Genomic DNA, 25630 nt, shown 5'->3' on the forward strand with positions numbered 1-25630 from the left:
TTTTCATTCTTTTTTCTTTATTCTGTTCTGCAGCAGTGAATTCCACCATTCTGTCTTCCAGGTCACTTATCTGTTCTTCTGCCTGAGTTATTCTGCAGTTGATTCCTTCTAGTGTATTTTTCTTTTCAGTTATTGTATTGTTCATCTCTGTTTGTTTCTTTTTTAATTCTTCTAGATCTTTGTTAAAGAATTCTTGCATCTTCTCAATCTTTGCCTCCATTCTTTTTCCGAGGTCCTGGATCATCTTCACTATCATTATTCTGAATTCTTTTTCTGGAACGTTGCCTCCTTCCATTTCATTTAGTTCTTTTTCTGGGGTTTTATCTTGTCCCTTCATCTGGTACATAGCCCTCTGCCTTTTCATTTTGTCTATCTTTCTGTGAATGTGATTTTTGTTCCACAGGCTACAGGATTGTAGTTCTTCTTGCTTCTGCTGTCTGCCCTCTGGTGGATGAGGCTATCTAAGAAGCTTGTGCAAGTTTCCTTGGGAGGGACTTGTGGTGGGTAGAGCTGGCTGTTGCTCTGGTGGGCAGAGCTCAGTAAAACTTTAATCCGCTTGTCTGCTGATCGGTGGGGCTGGGTTCCCTCCCTGTTGTTTGTTTGGCCTGAGGCGACCCAACACTGGAGTCTACCCGGGCTCTCTGGTGGGGCTAATGGCAGACTCTGGGAGGGCTCATGGCAAGCAGTACTTCCCAGAACTTCTGCTGCCAGTGTCCTTGTCCCTTGGTGAGCCACAGCTGCCCCCTGCCTCTGCAGGAGACCCTCTAACACTAGCAGGTAGGTCTGGTTCAGTCTCCTTTGGGGTCACTGCTCCTTCCTCTGGGTCCCGATATGCACACTACTTTGTGTGTGCCCTCCAAGAGTAGAGTCTCTGTTTGCACCAGTCCTGCCAAAGTCCCACAGTCAAATCCCACTAGCCTTCAAAGTCTGATTCTCTAGGAATTCCTCCTCCCGTTGCCAGGCCCCCAGGTTGGGAAGCCTGACGTGTGGCTCAGAACCTTCACTCCAGTGGGTGGACTTCTGTGGTATAAGTGTTCTCCAGTTTGTGAGTCACCCACCCGGCGGTTATGGGATTTCATTTTATTGTGATAGTGCCCCTCCTACTGTCTCACTGCAGCTTCTCCTTTGTCTTTGCATGTAGGGTATCTTCTCTGGTGAGTTCCAGTGTCTTCCTGTCGATGATTGTTCAGCAGTTAGTTGGGATTCCGTTGTTCTCGATAGAGGGAGTGAGAGCATGGTCTTCTACTTTGCCATCTTGAACCGATCTCTGTATACCTAATAATTCTTATATTCTATGGGCTTCTTCTCTCCATCCTTCTTTACCACCTGATAATGTACAAGGCTTATAAGTAGAATTTGTGCAAGGAATGCTTTTGAAATGGGCATCAGTTTGATTGCAAATTAATTTGGAGAGCCAGTATTATGAAGTTTGGGTAGTCAAAGTTCTCTCCTTAATATTTGATCTGACAAATTAAATTAAAAAGCATCCAATTCACCATCAGAACCCACTGACCAAGGGTAATTAGCAAAGAGTCAAGTCTTCTTTAGGTCTTGTGAAGGGACCCGCCCCTTGATCTCCTGGATTGGAGGAAGAGGCCCTATGCTGTGCACGGTGCAGGAACATATAGAATCTTAGTCACTCATTTCCCCAAACCTGATTGGATCCTGATGACTAGAGTTTGGGGAGAACAGTGGGACAATCAATTAGCCACTAACCATGTAAGACAATTTCTGCTACCATAAATCATTCTTTGGGACACATTCTCATTTTGAACACATTGTGAGGGGTTTTATTTTTGAAACCTTCTGATTTATTTGTATGCAGGAATCCAAGCTTTTGGTGGACACTAGAAAGTTTACAGCTTGTCACTGAAGCTCAGTGGTGAGGAGTGAGTGATTTCAACCCCAAGTATCCTGGAAAAAAACTGGAAAATGTTGTCGGTAATTCAACATTTGTTTCAACTATCTCATGTGTAAGAGAGACACATTCAAGGGTATCTTTCTAATTTCTATGAGAAATAAAAACCACGGAAAGGGAAGCCTTGTTTTTCATCCTAGATTATGTGGTAACTGAGTGTCCAAAGGCAAGTTACTTACCTCACATGGGTAAAACGAGGGGGTCAACTAGATGAGCTTCAGGCTACCTTCTCATGCTATTGTTCTTTGGTTTTACGGCTAGAAGAAACTCTTAATCATTTGGGTCAATGGGGGAAACCCTGTAGGAAATACTGCAAGCCAGTAGTCTCGGGAAAGGTAGTACTGCCTCCTAGGAGAAATTTTGGAAATCTGTGAGGGTGTCTGTGGTTCACATGATTATTGTGGGCACTCATGGCATTAAATGGGTGGGAGCCTGGGCTGTTAGACATTCTGCAGTGTGTGGGACTGTCCCACCGAATGAGGCATTGTCCTGTGTCTTACATGATTCCGAAGGTCCCAGTGGACATTCATGTAAGACAAAACCTGTTTATGATTTCTAAGCTTGAATCTATCTTCATTTTACATATTAACACAAAGCATTTTTTTGGTATGGTTTTATGTACATTGAATTTTCCTGGGATGCAACGACTGGGTAAATTGAGGGACAGTTGTAATTTGTTTTGTCTCAGAATTTACCAGGAGCTGCTCATCATTTGGGAAAACCACATCAGCAGCATCTCAAAACTCATGGTCTTTGAGCACCAAACAGCACACCTATGTGAAGGTACATTTGTAGCAGTTGCATTCATAGTGGTTCTACAAATGACGGCAGGCAACCAACGACTCTGTTGTGTCCCCTAATGTACTTATGCCCCAGCATTCACATGCTGATATATTATTTTTATCAGAAATTACTCTTCTTTCATTTATCTTCTATACAGAGGGCATGGTGATTTTTTTTTAAAAAAGTTAGTGTTTAGGAAGGTAACATTATCTCTAGTTTGCTTTGCAGAATAGTAGAAAAAGAATTGCAGTGTATTTATTATCTAAAGTTGATTTGGTGTACTAGGATGGAGAATCACTATTCTAAATGTGAGAGAAGTCTATAAACAATCTCTACTCAATTTAGTAAGGCATTTCAAAAATTTCTTGCCCCAGAGTTACCTTCCCAGTCATATTTGCCTTATGCTGTTATCGAAGTGACTTTGCGTTCCTTGGCTATTCATCAAGTGGTTGGAGAGGGAGAGGCATATTGATTCCCAAAGTATAACCGTGTAGGTGGAGAAAATCAATAGAGAGTACAATGTCGGGGTGCAAATGGCCATCAGCGAGCGACAGCGTGCTGCAGAGAACATGATGGAAGTTCTCCCATTAGGGTTGTTCAGAGATGGCAAGTCCTCGAGCAGTATGGAGGATTCATTTCTGCAGGACTAGAGAGAATAGGAATGGTTCCTCATAGCCTGCAACTCTGATATCCTTTTCGGTTATCTACCTTTTAAGTATATTGTAAACATACCCCTGTTCTCATTTTGTAATATCCCTAGTGTTCTGTTTTATTTCCATACCTAGAACTACTTTTGCTTAAATTGAGTAATTCCCAGCCTGAAGAGCAGTCAAACTTAGGATTTACACATTGAAAAGTGGGTTGGGACAAGATACCAGAAGATTCCATATTTGAAACATTCTCGATCAGTCCCTTTGTGAGTACCCCAAATGTGTGATTTGAGGTTCAGAAAAGTTTGGTTCCTTTCAGTGTGAATTTCTTTTTAACTCCAAGAGTCTATGGTCCTATCATATATAGGTATAATAGGCCAGGCTTTAGTTAGATACTCCCAGGGAGCCTACGAACAATATTGAACTTTCTAAACTTGTACCTAAGACAGCGCTGCCCAAGTGTTAAGATGATCACTACATGTTCCTCCCTGTCTAATGTCATCCTGTCATTCACAGCCTGCCCACCCTGGTTCTTTAGTACCTTCTCAGGACCAGGAAGCAAAGATTCTCCACCCTAAGAGGGTGTAAAGGAGAGAGATCCCGCTGGCGGTAGGTGAAAGGTAGAGAAGGGTTTCTCCACTCGAGAAATACATTTCCCTCTTCCTTCCACCAAAGAAAGCCATCAGACAAATAAGTACTTTTTAAAAGTGTACTTGGGCCTGGGAAGATTAAATCTAGTGGTTATTTACACCTGAACACCAATTACTCTACTCAGATAAAGAGAGGTTTTCCCATTACCATGTAGTTTAACATATTGACTAATTCCCTAACCTACTTATCAGTGTATTTACTGATTTCCTGAATAACTTCGGACTTCCTAAATTTCCTTCCTTTAGTGCCTACTAAATCAGGCGCTGTGGTGAGTATCAGAGACTTAAACGGGAAGTAAGGCAGGTCTCCTGACGTTGAAGCGTCTATATTCTAATCGGGAAAGCGCTTAATAACCGGAAGATTCCACGCGGCTGGTATGTAACTTTGTAGGGTATTTATGAGGTGCTCTGGGAGCCCCGTGGGGCGAGTGTGGTTCTGAGGGAGCATGGTTCTCTGGTTGCCGGGGAAGAGGGGAAATGAAGTGGGGAGGCTATTGAGTTGCATCTTGAAGGGTGAGCTGGGCTTTCCCAGGCAGAACAAAATGGGAAAGGGGGGTCTCAGGCAGATGAAAGGACACAGCTGGAATGACGTATAGGCTGCTTTGGGAATTGAAGGTGATGAGTCTGCAGAGATGGACTGGGGTCAAGTGTTGAGGGAGCAGGACCTGGTTAATACGTTGGGGGAATCTAGCAGAAAAGGACCGTATGGTTCATCTACTATAGTCGTAAAGCTTTCTCTTGGTTGTAAAACCCAGTCTGCCCACAAAGTCTTATTTGAGAGCTTAATACATAAATAAGTGAAAGGTGCTCTGTCTGAGGAGAGAGTAGGAGACCTGAGGCTGGTCTGCCCGGGATCTCCCGCATCCCACGCCTCCCCAGAGCTTTTGACTATCCTCTGAGGACCCACAGGCTGTTCTGAGCGCGGGGTGGGGGAGGGGTATCAGCTGCTCATCTGGGTGGTTTTCTTACTTGATAGAGGATGCAGCCGAGCCCCAGACCTGAAGCTGCATATTCAGGTAATGACAGAGCAGGGGCTAGAATGGAAGTCTCCTGATAGCCAGTTCTAGGAGCTTTCCAATTCATTCATTCATTTATCTGAAACATTTATAAGGTGCCATCTTGATGCATCTACGTTAGATTTTAGGGACTTAAAGGTGAATAGGAAGAATACAGTTCCTTTTCCGTGGGTCTTATAGTCTAGTGGCGAGGACAGACCAGAAGAGCAACAATTACAAGAAAACAAGAAAGGAGATATTAGTTGTAGGGAGTGGGGGAAAGTGCATGGGCTGCTTTAAAGAACTGTGACCCTGAGTTCTGAAGTGAGGTGTTCAGAGAGCCAGAAGGACTGTCCATAGAGAAAAGGGCGTCAGGAGGTACGAGAAGGAGTGGAGAGGAGCGTCTAGGAAAACAATTAGCCAGCTCTGCAGTTTCATACAGGTCTCTGGGATCAGTCCCAGCCTGTGTGTTGCTCAGAGGAGCCTGCCTGGGGTCACTGGCCACAGGCCACAGATAACAGGCCTGATTGGTTGTTTTGAACGTGTTGTATCGGTCAGCGATGCCTTGTCCATGAAGTCAGTTCCTCCTGAGTGCCAATTATCCTCTGTCTCATAGACCCAGGAAGGAATCAGCTGTTGGATGACACCAGTGCAACTCACCACTTAGACCCAAACATGTCTTTAAGGAAGTCCTCACCAAAGACGGCATTTTGCTGAGATCATTGTTACCCATTTCCTTCTCATTTTCTTAGTCTTCTTAAAATATCTCTGTTCCATTAATCAATTCACAGCAGGGCTATACGTGTTGTGTATACTGATATGGTTGCTAGTACTGCTAGTAGGTTGGGAGTGGGGTATAAGGAGAAATCACAGGACCCTAGAGAGAAGTAGAGTGTGAGTTCTCTTGGAAACATTTGTGTTCTCTGCAGCACTGAATTCCAGATGGTGGTAATGAAGTATCCCCATCATCACTGTCCCCCTTGAGAAGCACGTTGCTGGATTCTGAGAAACATCTATTCAGCCCCCTGCGACCCTGCACCAATGTCCTCTTCCCAATGCTCTTGATCAGCCAAGAAAATTGTGGGTTTCTTTTTCAGGGAGTAATCCATCAGGCTCTCTCTCCCTCCCACTTCGACCGTCTCTTCTACCTGAGTAACCTTGGTCACTCCATCACCTGTCAGTGAAGCCCAGGCAATGTTTACAAATGCATCTGGAAGAAAAGCAGTCTGTCTGGGGACGCCATAATTTTTCTGCCAAAGCGGGTCCCAGGTGGACAGTAAGAGCCTGTGTTTAGGGAATGGGTGGCATCTTCAATCAGGGTGTGTGTGACACTATTACTTACTGAACCTGACAGGCCTCCAATTAAAGTTGGGTAGGAAGCAGAGAACTGGAAAGTTCCCCAACCTGCTGCACCAATATATCAGCATATAAACAGGAAGGAAAGAAGCTGTCCTCATAGTCAGGGAAGTGACTCCCAAAATAGGTCAAGGAAGTTTATTAGTTTACTTATGAAATAAGACCAGACTATGTGTTTACTCTCTTGTCTAGATCTCCCGTTTGAAAATATTTTAGAGGTTATTGGAAGGTACAGTTTTCATAACATGATGAATTCCAGTGTCATATTGTCTGGTCATGCTATTGTTAATATCATCCTTAGTGTACATTAATTGTATTGCTTTATCAGTGATAATGAAGATGGTAATAATAATAATAAAGATCATATGGTTGCTTTCAACTGAAAAATTCACAGGGTTAGCTTTTCCTGAGTCCATCTTCTGGCCCAGATTGGTCCCTCTTCATTGCTGAGATGGCAGGTGGGCTAGAACTGCCCTTTTTTCTGCTCATAACATTTTTATGTAGGTGACCTTGGGTTACCATCAAAGAGAGCCTTGCAGGGGAAAAGATGTTACAAAAGGGAAAGACACATGTGTTGGAGCATCTACCTATGGTAGGCCCATTGTACATGGTTCCTCATCTGATGCCCAGGTAAGCTGCATGGGAATGTTGGGGCCTCCATCAGCAGCCCCTCTTTGCTTTAGGAGAAGCCGTGAGGTGTCATAGAAGAGACACAGCCTCTGGAGAGAGACCCAGAGAGTGCTTATAACAATTAAATGAGATAATGCACACAGATCATTTTGCCCAGTGCATCACACAAAGTGAGTGCTTGGTAAATGGCAACTAGAACTATTACTAACTGTGGCTTTGAGCAACTCACCCAATTCACTGACCCTTAGTTTCTCCATCTGGAAACTGGCGATGGTGATGCCTACTGTGCAGGTTGTCACGGGCAGGCACTCCTCCAGTGGGAGTTATGGCTGTTACTACAGTTGAGGAAAAGGATATCAGAGAGCTTTACTTAGCAGTAGCTTCTGGAGTGTCTGTGCAGGAGCCTTTGCCTCGTAGATGGGATAAAAGAGATTAGAAACAAGTATTGTTGGCTGATGGTTTTAGAGACTCAGCATTGGCAGAGAAGTCATCTAGAATCTGGACCAAGCCCTATGTGTGCTTGATTCACTTCTAAGTCAAGACCTGGAAAATTTTCTTTTTAGGTTCTTAATCTTTAATCTAGAAACATCTGTTCTTTTCCACAAATCCTGTTAGAAATTGTGAGGGTGAAGAGAAAGTTCCCAGTTTCTTGTTCAACCTTTCTTTATGAGACCTACTGCCCCTCGTCCAGATGACTCTAATGACTGAGCCATAAAGGCTTTGTGCGGAAAGGCAAGGAGGGCAGGCACTGAAGTGACAGCCAGTCAAAGATTTTCCAGCTCATCTCTCCAGGAGTAGGCAGTGCCCCCGCTGACAGAGATGACAGTCCTAAGAAGCTTCTGTGAGGGGACCAGGCCATCACCCCCTTGCCCTGAGAATTTAGTGGGCAGGACTAAAAGAGAGTGCTAAGAGAACACACCTGAGCCCTTGCGTGGCCTCCTCAGCCCATCTGACAATCACGTGGGACCAGGTTCCCCCAGGACAGGCTGCGTTCTTGGCAGATGCCCAGGAGGGTGAGACCCAGAGAATCTCTCGTGGGCCTGGATCTGCTCTCAGTGGAGCACCTTCCCAGAGACATGAGAAACCCCTCCGAAGAGGGGTGCCATCTTGACTTTTTTCCAAAGTGGGCCACATGCAGAGAGGGAGGACCAGAGACTCAGGACTCAGGAAGTTGTTAGAGAGAATCTTCTGGGTGTGGGCATTTGGTTACAGCTCCTAATTCTTTCTAGTATATTCTCCCTCCTGGGGTACAAACACATACCACTTTCACCTCCCTCCCTCTCCTTCACCCTTTCTACTCTCCAGCCCACAAACTCTAGAAGAATTTGGCCTTCTGTAGGGCATAAGTATGAAGTTTGTATTTTAAGGAGTGAGTGTTGCTGCCTGCTGGTCCATGAGGATGGAAGGATGGAGTGCATGGTAAACAGTACTGGGGCACAGCTGACCAGGATCTGGGGTAACTGTTTTTCCTAGATTCTCACCTAGATGGTCCTAATGGATTGCTTCCAACTGGACAGCCCCTACCAAATGCAATAGCAATGGTGGGATTTTAGCTGACTTTTCTACAAGACAACTCCAGTGAATGGAACAGTGAATCGCTTGGATATGTTGGTGGCTTCTTGACAGAGGCATGCCCTCCAAGGAAAACACTGAGTGCTTTTGACATGATTTATTGTGTCGAGTGCTCTCATAATTAAAACATGCTTAGAGGTGTTTGCAAAGGAGCAGGCATTTATATCTATGTTTTATACGTAAGAGAAATTCATTGCATTGTTTATTTTCTTTAAAAAGCCTCAGAAATTATAAACTGGGGTATTTGTAAATAAAGTCTCAAAATAACCAAGGACTATTGAATTTATTACAGAATAGGAAATTCCTGAAGAGTTGATAGGATATAAAGATGTATTTATGTGTGCATGCGTATACATACATATTTATGTAAATGTATACATATATTTATATGTTTTCAACTACTTTGCAAGGGACTTTGAGGACCAGGTCTATGTAAATGGCCAGTGGTGAAGTAGAGTATGAAATGTTTGTGATGCGTGCTAGCAAATCATTGCTTTTCACGCACATACAGCTACCCGTGGACACTCAGTAAAGCACAGGCACAGACTGTGTCTAGGATGAATGCATTTCTTGGGTTGTTAAATCAAAGTTTCACTGTACTGCTTGCTGTTCTGTCTTCTCCATGCCAGCTCTACCCTTTGTATTACGGTGTTTGTCTATGCTGTACCCCAGAAATTGGCAGCTCCGATCCTCAGCCTGTCAACTGGAAAGGCCGTTTATCAGCGTCCCTGCAGCTTGGGCTGCCAGTGCTTACACCTTCTTCAGTTCCATGTGGAAGAATATATTCTTCCTTCAGTTTCACTCCTCCACCTCTGCCTACATTTTTCTTTCTCCATTATTGCTTTTGATCTCTCCATCTCCATCTGATTGTAGCCATTTAACAAAGTTCTGCCCTTTGTTCTTTTCTCTTCATACCCCCTTTGCTTGGGTGATCTCACCCCCTTGCCAGGGCTGGTGGAATTTGCCGGGGTCGGGGCAGTGACCTCCCTGATTCACTCGGCTGGCCATGGGCCCTTAGCACCAGCCTCTGTGACCCGGCAGTGTGAGGAGGGGCACCGAGTGGGGCAGGGTGTTCAGAGCTGATGGCTGGCACATGCGGAGCTCTTGAGCTGCTGTGCCCAGCCAGTTAGACTCTGCACGTAGTCTGCCTTTCCCCAGAGCCCTAAGGGCAGGAGCTGGTGCTAGGAGTAACTCCTCTATGAGTTTCCATGAGCGCTCCTGTCTCAGGTGCTTATCCTTGCTTGTTGTTCCTGACTCACCTCTAGCCCCTGTTTTAGTGCACAGAATGGAGGCTGCTTAAATATCACTTGTTCAGAGAGAGAGAGTACTTCGCACTGGTACCCTGTTTAGTTTCCATGGAGCCCTCACCACAATCTGTAATTCTCTTATGCACTCATTTACTTGTTTTCTGAGGCACAGCTTTTTTGTATGTTTTGCAGCACAGCTTGTTTGAAGGGGACTGTCCCTGTAGAGATGAGAGTTCCTCTTGGGCAAATACCTTCAGGAACAAAAGTATGCTTTTTGCCCAAGGTTTATCTGGAGAAAGGCTGAGTAGGAGGCGGGTCTGAGTCTTTTACCAGGTGTGCGCTGAGGGGCTTCAGAATCTGAACCAAGGCCTGCTCATTTGCACTAAGAACGAACCTAGCCTTGTTAGGTTGGAGATCTGGCCAGCAGTAGTGGTAGTAGGGATAAAAATAAGAGCAAACATTACTAAACATTTACTGTGTGCACCAGCTCTACTGAGCACTTTACATACTCGATCTTAATCTCACAAGATAGAAAGGATGCTGAGGCCATCATTATTCCATTTACAGAGAATGAGTCCAGGATCTAGACAGGTTCTCAGGACTTCCCAATATTTTCCACTTGACAGAATACACCTAGAAAATGACGTTTGTACGGATGTGGGAAGGAGGTCATGCGTAACGGGACGAGGCTGTTCACAGGTAGCAGTGAGTAGCCTTGGGCCTCTCCCACCTCCTGCTGCCCTGAGGGCTGAGGGAGCAATACCTTGGCACACCTATAATTTTTGGCAACCTGCTTGGGAAGCTCTAGGTTAAGTACATTTTTCAAGTTGCACAAGTAGTAAATGGCTGAGCAGGGCTTGAAGTGAGCTAGATCAGCTCTGGGGCTAATTGCTCTGATGCTTCCTGGTGCTCCTCTGCTACGTGGTGTTGGGATGTGTGTGTGGGGAGTTGAGGCATTGGACCTTTCTTGACAAATCTTTCCGCTCCCTAAGTTCTCTTTTTCACCCTAACTCACACAGGCAATCTAATCTGAACTCTTCATTGTGCATAGGAGGAAATTGAGGTCGAGAGACGTGAATGACTTGTTCCAGGGTCCTGAGCTGCTGAGGGACAGAGCTGGAACTAGATCCCAGGTGTCCTGACTCCTGACCCAGGCCCTTTGTCTCTTGCAGCTCTCATGACTATTTCACGTGTGCCTGTCTTGCTTCTTTGCATCGATTGATGTCAAGCCCTTTGTCTCGGAGTTCTTTCCTGTCTTCTGCGGCACCCTGCCACGCTGAGCCCAGAGCCGGCGGCCAGTCCCTCTCACAGCCGTGCTAGGGGCTCTCGGTATGCACTGTCTGCCCCAGCAAGTGCTGGAGAAGATGTCAAAGAAACCCAGTTTCTCCTGTGTGTGCTGGAGGAAACTCATTTTCACAATCAGCAATTTGAGAAACTTGCATATTTCTATTAAATTGTGCTCACCTTTTCTGAACTGGTAACTGACATCCTTCCTACAGGGCTGTCAATCCAGCCCCACATAGAAGAGCTACATGCACTTCACAACACCCTTCTCACGGCTGACAGGTGACAGAAAGCCGCTGAGCTTAGAAGTCATTTTCATGACCTGGGTTACAGAAGTTTTGAGCTAGAAAAGTGCTCTCCTAATCAATGGAATAGAATGAGCTACAGGCTCTTTTGAAACCCTAATAAGAATGAGGGTTTCCTTGATTCGCTCGATTCTCTCTGGCGAGTTTTTAAATTTTTTGAGGGGGTGTGTCTGCATGGAGCAACATGGTGGTAACAGTCTCTGGAGCAGGCAGAATCAAATTTAGACTTGCCTTTTGCCGCTGACTGCTTCGTTGCCCCGGACAAGTCACCCATCCCCCGCAAGCCTCAGTTTTGTCATCTGCAAAATGGATCTGGCAGTGGTACTTATTTTGTAGGATTTGTTGAGAAGATTGTGCAACTGGTGTTCAGCTAGTGCCAGGCATGTTATCGGTGCTCCGTGGCTTAGCTATTATGATCGGGCATACTACAGGAAAGCTACTATCACCTACCAGGGAGGCTGAGAGGACTAAGTGAGGTAGTATATGCATGGTGCCCAGGGCACAGAATTTGCCTAATGATAATAAAAACAATAGTAATAATAATAGAAATGACTAACATTTACTGAGTGTTTACTAACTTCTGTCTTAGAGACTTTAAAACATCAGGGGCAGCTGCTATCATTATTAAGATTTCAAACTACAGCTGTGTATTTAGACAGTATTTTGGAGAGCTAGTCTTCAATAAGCTTGGAGACTGCCCTGAATTTGTTCATCTTTGCACTTCCTCTCTACCCTCTCACCCACTTTGCATTTCTGCCTCTCCCAGCCCCCAGTGTGGTTAAGAGCAGTTCTCAGATATGTTTGGGGGAACAAATAAATGCAAGTTTGTGGAATGAATGAGTGATCTTAGGTCATTGAAAATAGGTTGCAGAAGGGCCAACCCTTCTGGTGGTCACCTCTCAGGTCTGGCTTCAATTTGGGGAGGGGAAAATGGTCTGTTCTGAAAAACAAAACAAAGAAACTCACTAGGCTATCTAAATAGATCCTAAATATTTAGCGATCTTCCTCGGCATGAAAATCCAACCCGAGAGGAACACTGGAACGAGGAGACTCTGCTTAAACTTTGCGAAGGTCTGCAGAACGAGCCCAGGGAGGCGGTTGGAAGCCTCGTCTATGGGAAAGAGCTCTGTTCCCCTTACCGCCTCTCCAGGGATTCAGTTACCAGGGTTCACCTAATGTTGGTTGAGAAGATGCTAAAGAACAAGTGAGGGTGGCAGGAAATACAATGATCAACCCTAGTGCTGAACCATAAGCTTAGAGTGCCAAGAAACGTACTACTCGGTGTGACGGGCCTTTATTGCCTTTTAGACCGTTTCATCCATTGCAATTTATTAATCCCCATCTAATGCGAAAAGTGTTTTGCTTTAAAGATATCAGAGGCAACTTGCTGAAATGGAGGACCGTGCGTTTTGGAGTCCTGCAATCTTAGATTTGAGTTCTGGCTCTGCCAGTAAATATCTGCCTGCTTCTCAGGAAGTTACTTTAACCTCTGACCCCCTGGCTTCTCATCTGAGGGCAGAACTAAAATCACCCCTCCCTGCACTGGCTTGGTGGGGATGGAGAGGAGGCGCTACACTAGAGCACCGTATGCAGTGTTCTGAACACAAAGATTAGTTTACTGAACCTCGTGGTGTTCTGTGGCGGGGCTGTTTACTAGAGTTTTCTGTTTCTGCCTTCACTTTCTTTCACCAGGATGGTATTGTAAATCCATTGTTCAAATGACATTATCTCAAAAACGTTCTCATTTGTTATGTGCCTTTTCTCAGCTAGAAAGAGCATTTATCCTTCTCCCTCACCCTCCCTCATCCAGCCATGCCCAAATCCTCTTCTCCATGCCAGGCTTCCTGTCAGCCTCCACTTCAGCGCCTAGAGCCCGTGGTCTCTTGCCTGTTCTGTACAATATGCACACAGCCAGATTCCCAGCTCTGTTCTCTCCCCACTGTGTTACTAAAATACAGATCTGGCCACGCCACTGAACTTCTCAGTGACTACAGAATGATGTCTAACCTTCCTGCCCTGGCCCCCAAATCCCTCCTTCTAGAACTCACTTTGTTTAAATGAATGATCCTGGTGGACCATTTTGGTTAGGGGATGATAGTCTTTGGAGAATGGCCAGGATGAACTTGGAGGGCGATAGAAAGATATGTAGACTGCTCTGGATAAGATATGAACAAGAGTTTTAGGGCTTGACAGTGAGCAGGTGAGGGAGTAGAAGGTCAGTTTAAAGGAGGAAGGCTGCCCATCAATGGGGCTGGAGGCCGAAGTCAAGAAGAACAGAGGGTTTGTGGACATTCTCTAAAGCCAGGGAGAATTGGAGTAGCCTATATTCCATCGTAAGCTTGCTGTCTGCTGGGACGGACTGCATTATATCTCCTATCTCTGGCCCAAACTTTCCATAAAGTTCACTGCACATACAGCTTTACCTTGCTGTTACTTGGAGGACAGGAGGGACTGGGGTATCATCTAGTTGGATGATGAAGTGAAGAAAAGGGAAGAAGCCAATGAAACATGGAGTGGAGACAGAGACTCTATGGAAGCAGAGATTCAGAGCTGGAGGAAGTAAGCTTCACAACTCTCTAGGTTTATTGAGGGAGACTCTAGATTTTCTGATTGTACATTACTGGGAATCAGAACAAATTTTACTTAAATGTTTCAGAACAACTTGACCTCAGCGAACTGGAGGGCTTAGGGGCTATGCATCGATTGTAGATGTGGCAGTGACAGCTAGTTTTCCTTTTCTTTACCACCAATAGAACCCCTGTAATACTTGGGTTGGCAATGTACCCAGTCAGAAGACTACATTTCTCAATCTCACTTGCTGTATCTTAAGTGTTCAGGTTTTAAGCAATATGAATGGAAGTTATAGGAAAGGATTTATGAGAAAGCTTCTTTAAAAAGGGACAGAGATGTGGGAAATGACCTGCCTCAACTTCCTGTTTCCTTCCTGCCTTCCAAAACTCAGACAAATTGACTGGAGCCACAGCAGCCATCGTGGGTCTTGCAGGCACCTTGAGGATGGAAGCCAAGTATCCAGATGGTAGACCAGAAAGATCAAGGGGCCTGATTACCCATGACTGCAGAGCCACAGTAGCAGCCTCCCTCCAGACTTCTGTTATACAAGAGAGAAGTGAAATTATGTTTCATTTTTAGTTTTCTGCTGTATCAACTGAACCTAATCCTAGTCTGCTAATACAGTAGCAGAATAACAGTGATTATGAGAGGGCTCTGGAGTCAGACTGCTTTCACTCTGTTCCTTGCTCTGTCACCTCTTAAACAAGAGCCTTAAAGCAATTACCAAAGGTTTCAGAAGCCTCCTTTTTCTCATCTGTAATATGAGGAAAATAACACCACGTACACATGGGGTTGTTGTGAAGATTGAGTAAAATAATGTGTAAAGCAATTAGAACTCTTTAGGTACACAGTAAGTGCTCAATAAATGGTAGCTGCTGCTATCATTATTATTATCATGACTATTATTGCCATAATTACTTATCAGGCTTAGCATTCATCTCCATTAATGGAGATGATGGGCACTTTAGGGTAGAGGCAATTTCTTATTTATTTTTGGTATTGCTCCAGGACTGGCATATGGTAGGTACCCAATACAGCTTTCCCAAACCGTATCTTATTAGATTTTTGCTACTATTTCTCATGAGCAGATGATAAAAATTACTGGTATAGTGTACCGGGCAGGAGACTGATACTATGCATGCTTACTGTCATTTAATCCTTACCAGAACCACCTGAGAAATGGGCTGAAACGGTAGTTGTAGACAGTGCAAGAGCTTAGGAGTCATTCAGACCTACACTCTGTTTGAGGTTCAATTTCATTAATATTAAAAGAACTGGAAATAAGTTTTATTTCTCCACTCACGTTCCATGCATAGGAGCCTCTTGGGGCAGATTATTTTTAATGGCCAGGTGTCGCTGACACGGAGGCTTTACTTTGTGTTTCATCCCAAGCCAGTGAACTAGAGAACCTCTATAAACTACCCTCCTTCCATCCCTCATCTTGCAACAAAGCTGTCAGTGGGAACCAGGAAGAAAAACTGTTTCCCCTATCTGGTTTATACAGTCTGGTATATACAAAAGGGTTTTAAGGTTTGGCATGGGCACGGGGTCTGGTTGTGGGCTGCTGAGCTATTCAAGAGTAGATAAGACCTTTTGGACAAGGGTAAAGGTTACAGCACAAGCTGCTTCCTCTGATAAATTTCCCTCTACCTGTGATAGGGCTGTGGGCAGTTATGGTGTTGGGGCAGGAACAGTAGGAGGAGCCTGGGAAGTTTTTTTTCTTTTTTTAATTTTATATATTTTTGGCTGCGTTGGGTCTTTGTTGCTGCACGCAGGCTTTTCTCTAGTTGTGGCGAGCGGGGGCTACTCTTCGTTGCAGTGCGCGGGCTTCTCATTGCGGTGGCTCCTCTTGTCGTGGAGCACAGGCTCTAGGCGCGTGGGCTTCAGTAGTTGTGGCGCACGGGCTCTAGAGCACAGAGCTCAGTTTTTGTGGTGCATGGGGCTTAGTTGCTTCGCGGCATGTGGGATCTTCCCGGACCAGGGATTGAACCCGTGTTCCCTGCATTGGTAGGCGGATTCTTAACCATTGCGCCACCAGGGAAGTCCCTGGGAAGTTTTTGTAACTTTGGGTCTTATCAAATTATAGAGAAAGTGGCTCTCTCTCTTAGATTTGCTTCATGTTATAAGCTGGTTTGCATCTCATGGGAGATGATGCCACAAGGGCAGAAGTCTCTTAAGAATCTGCTGGCCAAGTAGTTCCTATCTTAACATACATTTCCTCTTCTTGTAGGTCATGGCTATTCCAGAGGTAGCTCCTGGTTCCTATAGTGGAGTAGTCCTTAACCCTGGCTGCACATTAGAATTCCCTGGGGAATTTTTTTTAAATGCCAGTTCCTGGGCTCTACCCCAGTCCAACTGAATTAGAATCTCTAGGGCGTAGAGCCTGAGCATCGGTATTTTAAAAAAGGAATAAACAGAAGTTCAAAGAAAATTTTAAAATGAGTCACAAACTGAGAGAAAATATTTGCAAAACCATATATCTAATAAAGAACTTGTATCCAAAATATATAAAGAAGTCTTAAAAGTTAATAAGAAAATGAAGACTCCAATTAAATAATGAAAAAAATATGTGAACACTTTACCAAAGAATATATTTGCATGGCAAATAAATACATAAAAAGATGCTCAAAATATTCGTAATTAGGGAAATGCAAATTTCAACAGTACTGAAATATCACTATACCCCGTCCAAAATGACAAACAAACAAAACAACCACAAAAAAACACACCTGACAATTCTTAGTGCTGGCAAAGAACAGAGCAGCTGGAACTCTCATGTATAGCTGGTGAGAATCAAAAATAAGATAGCTACTTTGGGAAAATGTCTGGCAGTTCATTATAAAGTTAAACATATACTTGCCACAAAACCCAGCAATTCCACTCCTAGGTATTTACTCAAGAGAAATGACAACTTGTGTTCACACAAAAACCTGTACACAGATATTTATAATGGCTTAATTCATAATGGTCCCAGACTGGATCAACCCAGTTGTCCTTCAGCTAGTAAATGAATAAACTGTGTGGGGCTTCCCTGGTGGCGCAGTGGTTAAGAATCCACCTGCCAATGCAGGGGACACGGGTTTGATCCCTGGTCTGGGAAGATCCCACATGCCGTGGAGCAACTAAGCCTGTGCGCCGCAACTACTGAGCCTGTGCTCTAGAGCCCGCCAGCCACAACTACTGAGCCCGCCTGCCACAACTACTGAAGCCCGCATGCCTAGAGCCCCTGCTCTGCAACAAGAGAAGCCACCGTAATGAGAAGCCCGCACACAGCAACAAAGAGTAGCCGTCACTCACCGCAACTAGAAAAAGCTTGTGTGCAGCAACGAAGACCCAACAGAGCCAGAAAATAAAAATAGAAAATAAAATAAATTGAAAAGAAAAAAAGCAAACTGTGGAATATCCATATGGTGGGATACTACTCAGAAATAAAGTGTAATGTTTCATTGATAACACACAACATGAATGAATCTTAGATGCATCATACTAAGTGAAAGAAACTAAACTCAAAAGGTTACATGCTGAATGAGTCCATTTATATAACATTCTGGAAAAGACGAAAGTATAGAGACAGAAAACGTCTCTGGTTGCCTGGGGTTGGGGGTGGCAGGAGGGGAAAATCACAAAGAGGTAACATGAAGGAATTATTTGGGGGGTGATGGAACTCTTCTGTATCTTGATTGTAGTGGAGGTTACACAATTGTATGTATTGGTCAAAACTCATAGAATTGTATATTTAAAAGGGTCAACTTTACTGTATGTACTTATAACTCAGTAAAGCTGAGCCTTCCTCCCCCGATCCATTATTCAGAAGCAAATTCCCCAATTTAAATTCATAGTCAGGGTTGAGAGATATTGCTGGCATAATAAATTCAAATCTAGTTTCTGTTATTTAAACTTCAGTTTCCTCATATGTAAAACTGGAGATAATAAAACCTACTTTGAAGAGATATTATGAATCTTAGACGTGATGATGTGTGGCAAACTCCTAATATAGGGTTTGGCACAAAATAATAATAACCACTTAATAGGTGCTACGTGCCAGGTGTTGTATGGGCATTTTACAGATACCTCATTTAGTCTTTACAACAGCTCTATGAAGTAGGTATTATTGTCACCATTTTCAGGGTGGAGAAACTGAGGCTCAGAGAAGTTATGGAACTTGCTCAGAGTCTCACAGCTGGTTAGTGGCTGAGGCAGGTTCCAAGTCTAAAGTTGTCGTTACTGATTACTTTACCACTCTGAAATCTTAATTTCAAGCATCCTACTCTTCAACTTCACTTCTGTCTTCTAATTCACTTTCTCGGTGTTTTTACTTCAGTGATTTCCTGACCTCATTGAGAACACCAGTCTTCATCGATCCTACCACTTCTCGTAAATCACCACTACCTTCATGTTCTCACTTCCCTTCTCATCCAATCTAAGTTGTGTGGTCCAGCAGTATTTCTTCTTCCTTTTCTAGTATTCCTAGCCCCGTGGCTTTTTCCCCCCTCTCTCTCTGCCTAGGAAAAGCTAAATCTAGTCAATCCCAACTTTTTCTTTATTCTACTCTTGCAACCAAGCAGCAGTTATTGCTGAAGATAGATGCAGATATGGAGAAGCAGTGGGAAGTTGGGTCCAGAGAGAAGCTATATGGAGATGATGGTGGGGGAGTGGAAAGAAGAGGGTGGAGGGAGACTTTCCTTGGTTTAATGGCAAAGGATCATAGAGTGAGAGGCCTGGTTGAAGAAACCTGATATAAAAATGCTAACTTTGGCACAGTTATTTTGGTCCTGTCCCTGGCTGGGGGCTCTAGGAGGATTCTGGCTGGCCTCAGCTGGGAGATGTCAGTTACAAAGTGTAGAGAAGTGTTATGGACGAGGCCATGTGCAGAGAGGGGCATCCCTACTGGGACAGAAGCAGGGCTTTCTTTTGGTGCCTGGTGCCGTGGTGAAGGCACCAATTACTGGCCAGTACTGGAGCCTTCGGTGGAGCTGGTTCAGTGATGTGCTGGTAAATGTTTAACAACTCACTCTCTGAAAACAAACAGCAAACAAACAAACTCTGATTTGTAGCATTTGCAAATTTCTGTGGTGTAAATACTCCCTCCATAGCCCCAGTCTAGGTTACACAGCGCCCATGAGCACGCTGTCAGAGGGACAGGCTACCAGAATGTGACTGGGCCTTGTTCTAATTTCTAACTGTAATGAAGCACCTTGAAGGATAGGAAGGAAGGATTCATTTGTGGGAATGTCATGGTTTGGGGGACGGGGCCTTAATAGGATGGGATCTAGAGGAGACTGTGCAGTCTGCATTGACCAGGCAGGACTCTGAACCGTCTGCCCTACGTTCTCTGTAGGACTCCCTGGTTACATGCCTGCCTTTTGTCTTACCACTGCTCTTCTGTTCTATGTGCTAACATTTTTAGATTTATAAATTTATGGTGTGTAAGAATCTGGCACCTTCCCCCAAATAATTTCCTTGCCAAACAAGTTTGAAAATGATTGCAATCAGGTTAATATTAATAGAATTTCAAGCATCCACAGAATTTATTCATATATAAGGAAAAACTCCTCCATTCTGCAGGAATCTCAAATATTAGGATATTCATGCATATTAGAGAATGACTTCAGGAAAAGATAGTGGTAAGACCAACAAGGATATAAGGCGTGACAGGAGATAAATCAAATCGGTCCTGGAAATATTTTCCTCATCACATTAAAACGATGTCAGATATAAACAGTGCACTTTCTGATGGCGTTTCCCTAGTCTGTGCATCCCACATGGATGGAGACTGTTTAGTCTGGATGTACGATACTAACGTAGACCCTTCTTGTGATGGTGTGCATTAGTACACAGAACTCCCAGTGTAGGTTAGCATCTTTACTTCTCCAGAAACATTTGAAGAGGCCACAACATTCACTGCCAAGACATGAGTTGACCCACGTGATCTGCCAATCCCAAACCCAGCAAAGCCTCATGCTTTTGCAGTATAACCATCAAGAAGCAGTAAGTTTTCCTTTTCTTTCTTTTTCAAGGTATCCATTGACCCATCCCCAGCATCTGGGAAGATACTGTGGATTCCAACTCAAGAGAAGAGGAGGAAGGAGAAAAAGGAAATAGAGCTGTTTCACAAACTATCAACGTGTAAGTCCTGGTACTTCATTAAAAAAAGCAAATGCGTTTTATGATTCTTTCTCAAGGAGAGAGAAGGCGCTGGCTGAGCTACCTCTGCAGAACATCAGTCTGTTGCAGTGCTGTGGCAGATGGTGCTTTGTGATTCTCACGATGGCTTTATTTCCTAGCTTGCTTTCCTCCTGCTTGGAGATCACAGTGCCAGTTTGAGGCTCATAAAATCCCAATCATATCAGATTTACTGACTTGTCATTTTGCTACTCTGCCGATCCAGTATTTATTATTTATATCCTGGCTCTATCCACCCCCCACGAAAGAACTGACCTTTCTTCTCCTGAAACGGAGACAGAATAAAAATAGAGCCATTAGGACATGACAGGGAATGAGAAGTTGGGCAATGGCTAGGCACCAGAATATTTATTTGGATCGAAAAATCAAAGAAAAAGGAAGCTACTACAATGAGCCCAAACCTAGTGCTGAACTCCCTGATAGTCAAGGCAAAAAGGGGGCATGATGACCACTTTGCTCATCTCACCACTAAATACTCTAGGAGAGCGGGACGAACAGTAACAGGCCTGCAGGCACACTCTCCACAGGCCTGCGCCTGCACAAGATGCTTACCCGACAATATGGATGCAACGGCTGCAATGATGAAGGACACGATGACGCCGGGTCCTGCCATTTCCTTGGCCACCAGGCCAGATACCACGTACATCCCAGTGCCCACGCAGCTGCCAACTCCGAGCGAGATGAGGTCCACGGTGGTGAGCACCTGGGCTAGCTTGGTGCCATGTGCTGTGGTGGCCCCAGTTCCCTCTAGCATGGACTCCACCGGTTTGGTGCGCAGGATCCTGGAGTGCATGGCGTACCAGGCAGCCCCCCACTGCACTCGCCGGGGGTCCAGGGAGGCGAGGAAGCCACTCATCCTGAGCGAGATGGGTTGTGGTGAAGGTCAACTGATGGCAGAGGGCTGCAGAAGCCTTAGTGGATGCTTCTGGAACTCATCTAGTGACCAGGGATCTCCCTTTTAGGAAAGGTCGAGAGGTCCCCAGGGCAGGCTTCTCCTGGGAGTGAATGTCTGCAGGAAAAACACAAGAAAAAGGAAGATGAGAGCAAGTGGGAAACAAACTATGGCTTGAAGGCATTGATGGAGGTCAGTGTACTGAACTGGTAGAACTGATCTAACCTGTGTATTTATAATGCAGGAGGGTTGCATTTCCCCCTTTGTCTTGCCTCCAGTCCTAAATGACAGTCTGTAGTTTGCACTGTGTGGCATAGTTGTTATGAAGAGGGTGGTCTGAGTCAGGGCTCTGCTGCTTACGGTTCTGGGAACTTAGAAACGTTACTTCATGTCTCTGTGCTTCAGTTTCTACTGCATAGTGGGGATAATCAAGCGTCCTGCCTTGTGTCGACGTGAGAATTAAATTAGTGTTTGTCTAAAAAGAGCTTAAGACAATGCCTGGCCTGTGGAGAATGCTCTTCTGTCAGACTCTAAGTGTGTCTTACCTGGCTCTGCCGAGACCTGGTCTGTGATTCTTGGGCATAATCTCTGGGGACACAAGTCCTCATTTTTTATATAAGGATGTAAAATTGGATCTATGACTCTCAAGAGGGGCAGTGCCACCCCACGGGATTGTCTTCGAACTTTGTTCTCAAATGAAATGAAAATGTTTTGAGAAATTTTTTGCTCTCAGAGGTTGGGGTAGGGGGAGTGTTCATGGCATTTGGTTGGTGGGCCCCAGAGATGTTAAACGCGTGGGATGGTGTCATACCATTTTCAGATATTGGACATTTTTTTTTCAATTAATTAATTTTATTTTTGGCTGCGTTGGGTCTTCGTTGCTGCGCACAGGCTTTTCTCTGGTTGTGGTGAGCGGGGGCTACTCTTCATTGCGGTGCATGGGCTTCTCATTGCAGTGGCTTCTCTTGTTGCGGAGCACGGGCTCCAGGCACACAGGCTTCAGTAGTTGTGGCGCACGCGCTTAGTTGCTCCGCGGCATGTGGGATCTTCCCGGACCAGGGATCGAACCCGTGTCCCCTGCATTGGCAGGCAGATTCTTAACCACTGCGCCACCAGGGAAGCCCCGGACATTCTTGTAGGTGAAAATTCTGGTTATGATGATCTGAAGCTAAAACCTAACTCTGTTTTACATATAAGCACATGAGATTATTTTGGATGGTTTTAATAGGCAAGTACCTTGACTTTTCCAGGAAGGCAATTATAGAATAAATTGAAGGAAGATTGTAAATTCTTTAGTTTTGAACTTAAGTGGAGTTCATCACTGTTTTAGAAAACCAAGACACCCTTTCAGTGCAACCCATGGTGCTGCATCACCCGTTCAGCACACCTGTACCAGCCTGCCATTGGAAACTGGCACGTTTACAGTACTTTTTCATATAGTGCAAGCATCTCATGATGACAGCTGTACTTGCCTGAGCGTTTAAATACTGAAATATGTTATATACAGGCAGGTTACCCATGAATTTTGCTTTAGGATATTAAAGAGGGGTGTATCAAGACATGTATTACAAAAAAGAGGTGCTGGGTCTGATAGACTTGAGAATTATTGTACTAGATGATTTCTAAAGTTTTGTCAAGTTAGAAAATGCCAAGATTATATGAAGTTACTTTCTTTGGAAGCCAGAAGCTTCATAAAATTCTATAAAGAATTTTTAAAGTACATCTGGAACATTGATTCCAAGTACTGTGCTGATAAGCCTAGGACATTTACATTTACAGCAAGTTCCAGCCCGTGTAATCTACCCATATTATTAATTAATACGACTTAGCACTTAATGTAACACTTGTCCACTTCTAAAAGCTTTGTGGATACAACCTAATTAGAAGAATCAGGTGAAATGTAGCAGTTTGGCTCACAGGGGTTGGGTGATGGACCTACTGGTTTAATTTCCTCCTAAATTTGGCAGCCTTGCTTCATGCTGTGTGTTAATTCTTGACATCTTAGATATCAGTACATTTAGATAGTGCCACTGTATATACCAGAGTCATTCAAAAGCCTAGAGTGCCAGCATTTTTTTTTTTTAAGATTTCCAGATTTGTGAGAAAATGTATACCAGGAAGGCTGCAAGAACAACTGCTCTACTGGAGCTCTTGAGCTCTTGTGGGGAAATCAATGTACATATCTATTTAATTTCAACCCAGCCAGCATGTACTGAGCATCCGTTATGTGCCAGGCATGATGTTAGGCTCAGGGATGCAAAGACACGGTCCCTGCTCTCGTGGAGTTTCCAGTCTAGAACTGGAGATGATGGTCACCCAAATCACAATGCAAGGGAGAAGGTTTTTTTTTTTTTTTTTCTGAAAACCTTGTCTTTACTTATTTTTCATATTACAAATGTATATAGCATGGCCATTGCAGAAAAATCAGACAGTATCAACAATAACATTCAGTGAAGATAGATAAGACAATTCAACACACAGATAGAAAAATAAAAACCAGATCATTCTAGAGAGGGATAAGGGGTATGTTGTAGTGTCCCCCCAAAATTTATATGTTGAAGCTCTAATCCTCAGTACCTCAGAACGTGACCTTATTTGGAAATAGAGTCGTTGCAGATGTACTGAATAATTAACTAAGATGAAGTCACATTGCAGTAGGATGGGGCCCTAACCCAATGCAACTGGTGTCCTTATAAAAAGAGGAAATTTGGACACAGAGCCACACACACAGGGAGAACGAGCTGTGAAGATGAAGGCAGAGATCAGGGTGATGCATCTGCAAGCTAGGGAACACCAAGGATTGCCAGCAAACCACCAGAAGCTAGGAAAGAGCCCTGGAACAGAGCCTTCCTCACAGCCCTCAGAAGGGACCAACCCTGCTGACACCTTGATCTCAGACTTCCAGAACTGTGAGACAATAAATTTCTGTTATTTAAGCCTTGCAGTTTGCGATACTTTGTTATAGCAGCCCTAGCAAATGAATACAGGCTATAAAGGAAGTCAGACAGGGTGATGAAGGGGCGAGAGGGTCTCTGTGGTCACAGCATTGGCTCCTGAGTGACGGGAAGCAGCCGGTCATGCCAGGTGTCAGGGGAGAGGGTCTTGCAGAGCTGGGCCAGAGGGGAGACGGGGTGGCCTGCTCTGGGAACTGAGTGACACTGGGACAGTGTGACGAGGAGGATTCAGGTACCACGTGAGAGCTTTACATGTGTCAACTAGTTAAATCTGCATTTACAGGTGAGGCAGAGAAGGCCGGGGAGGTCCAGTAACTTCTCCAAAGTCATGGAGCCCATAAGTGCAGAGCTGGGCCTTGGCTCCACTTGCCAAGCTGTTATTCCTGGCTTTCCTGCCTGAGGGGCACAGGGTCAGACCGCTGAGCGTCTCTCAAGCCAAGACAAGGGGTTTGTGTTTACTCTAAGAGCCATGAGAAGCCCTGGGAGGGTTTTATTCAGGTGGGCACCATGATGTGATTTACATTTTTAAAGGCTCATTGTAGCTGCTGCGCAGTTAACTGAAGACTCGTGCCCGATGATGAGTCAGTGCCGGGACAGATGTATCAGTACAGAGGGGAGTGAGGTGTGGACCTGCAGCTGAGGGCAGCCATGGTTCTCCAACTTGGCTGCACAGGGGAATTACCTGGGGATCTTTCAGGAACAATGGTGCCTGGCCTCAGCCCCAGAAATCCCAATTTGATTGGTCTGAGGTGTGGCCTAGATATAGGAATTCCTTAGATCCTTAGAGCTCCCCAGGTGATCCTAGCACAGCAGGGTTAGGGTCCACTGCCCTGTGAGTAATGACTAACGTGCTGGTGTAGAAAACCAGATACTGCCTGTGATGGTTAATTTTACTTGTCAACCTGGCTGGGCTAAGTGATGCTAAATAGCTGGTGAAACATTATTTCTGGGTGTGTCTGTGAGAGTGTCTCTGGAAGAGATTAGCATCTGAATTGGTGGACTGAGTAGAGAAGATCCCCTCATCGGCATGGGTGGGCATCATCTGATCCGTTGAGGGCCTGAATAGAACAAAAAGGCAGAGGAAGAGTGAATTCACTGATTCTGCTTGAGCTGAGATACCCATCTTCTCCTCTCCTCGGACACTGGTGCTTCTGGTTCTTGAGCTTTCAGACTCAAACCAGGACTCACACCACCTGCCCCTCCCGATTTTCAGGCCTTCCGACTCAGACTGAATGATACCACCAGCTTTCCTGGTTCTCCAGGTTGCAGACAGCTGATCATGGGACTTCTTAGCCTCCATAACATGTGAGCCAATTCCTCACGTAAGAAATCCCCTCATATGTATCTGTATAAATCCTATTGGTTCTCTTTCTCTGGACAACTTTGACTGAGCCATTGCCATTTTCCACGTGGGGTCCCAAGGCCGACAGGTACTTCCTGTTTCTCTTCCTGGGCAGGTAACTGGGCCTTTCAGCAGCAGTCTTCTGCAGGCGGTGACTGTGGATCTGGAGATACCCTTTGGGATATTTGTCCTGATCAGCCCTTCATCAGAAACTGTCACAGGGACACTGAGAAAAGAACCAGGCTGGTTAGGGACGTGACAGTTTCACTTTGGTAGATAATTAGAAATCATGGTGAAA

General features: G+C 44.7%; 1 protein-coding gene across 1 annotated transcript in view; it reads right to left on the reverse strand.

Annotated features, from left to right (window-relative positions):
• SLC7A14 (solute carrier family 7 member 14) overlaps positions 1 to 21000 on the reverse strand; it is a 66587-nt gene extending 45587 nt beyond the window's left edge. The window contains exon 1 of the mRNA XM_033855466.2: positions 20697 to 21000. Within this exon, the coding sequence (XP_033711357.1) occupies positions 20697 to 21000 (304 nt within the window). The remainder of the gene's footprint in view (positions 1 to 20696) is intronic.
• Positions 21001 to 25630: the final 4630 nt, after the last annotated feature.

This window comes from Tursiops truncatus, chromosome 4, assembly GCF_011762595.2.
Source record: "Tursiops truncatus isolate mTurTru1 chromosome 4, mTurTru1.mat.Y, whole genome shotgun sequence".
NCBI classification, from domain to species: Eukaryota; Metazoa; Chordata; class Mammalia; order Artiodactyla; family Delphinidae; genus Tursiops; species Tursiops truncatus.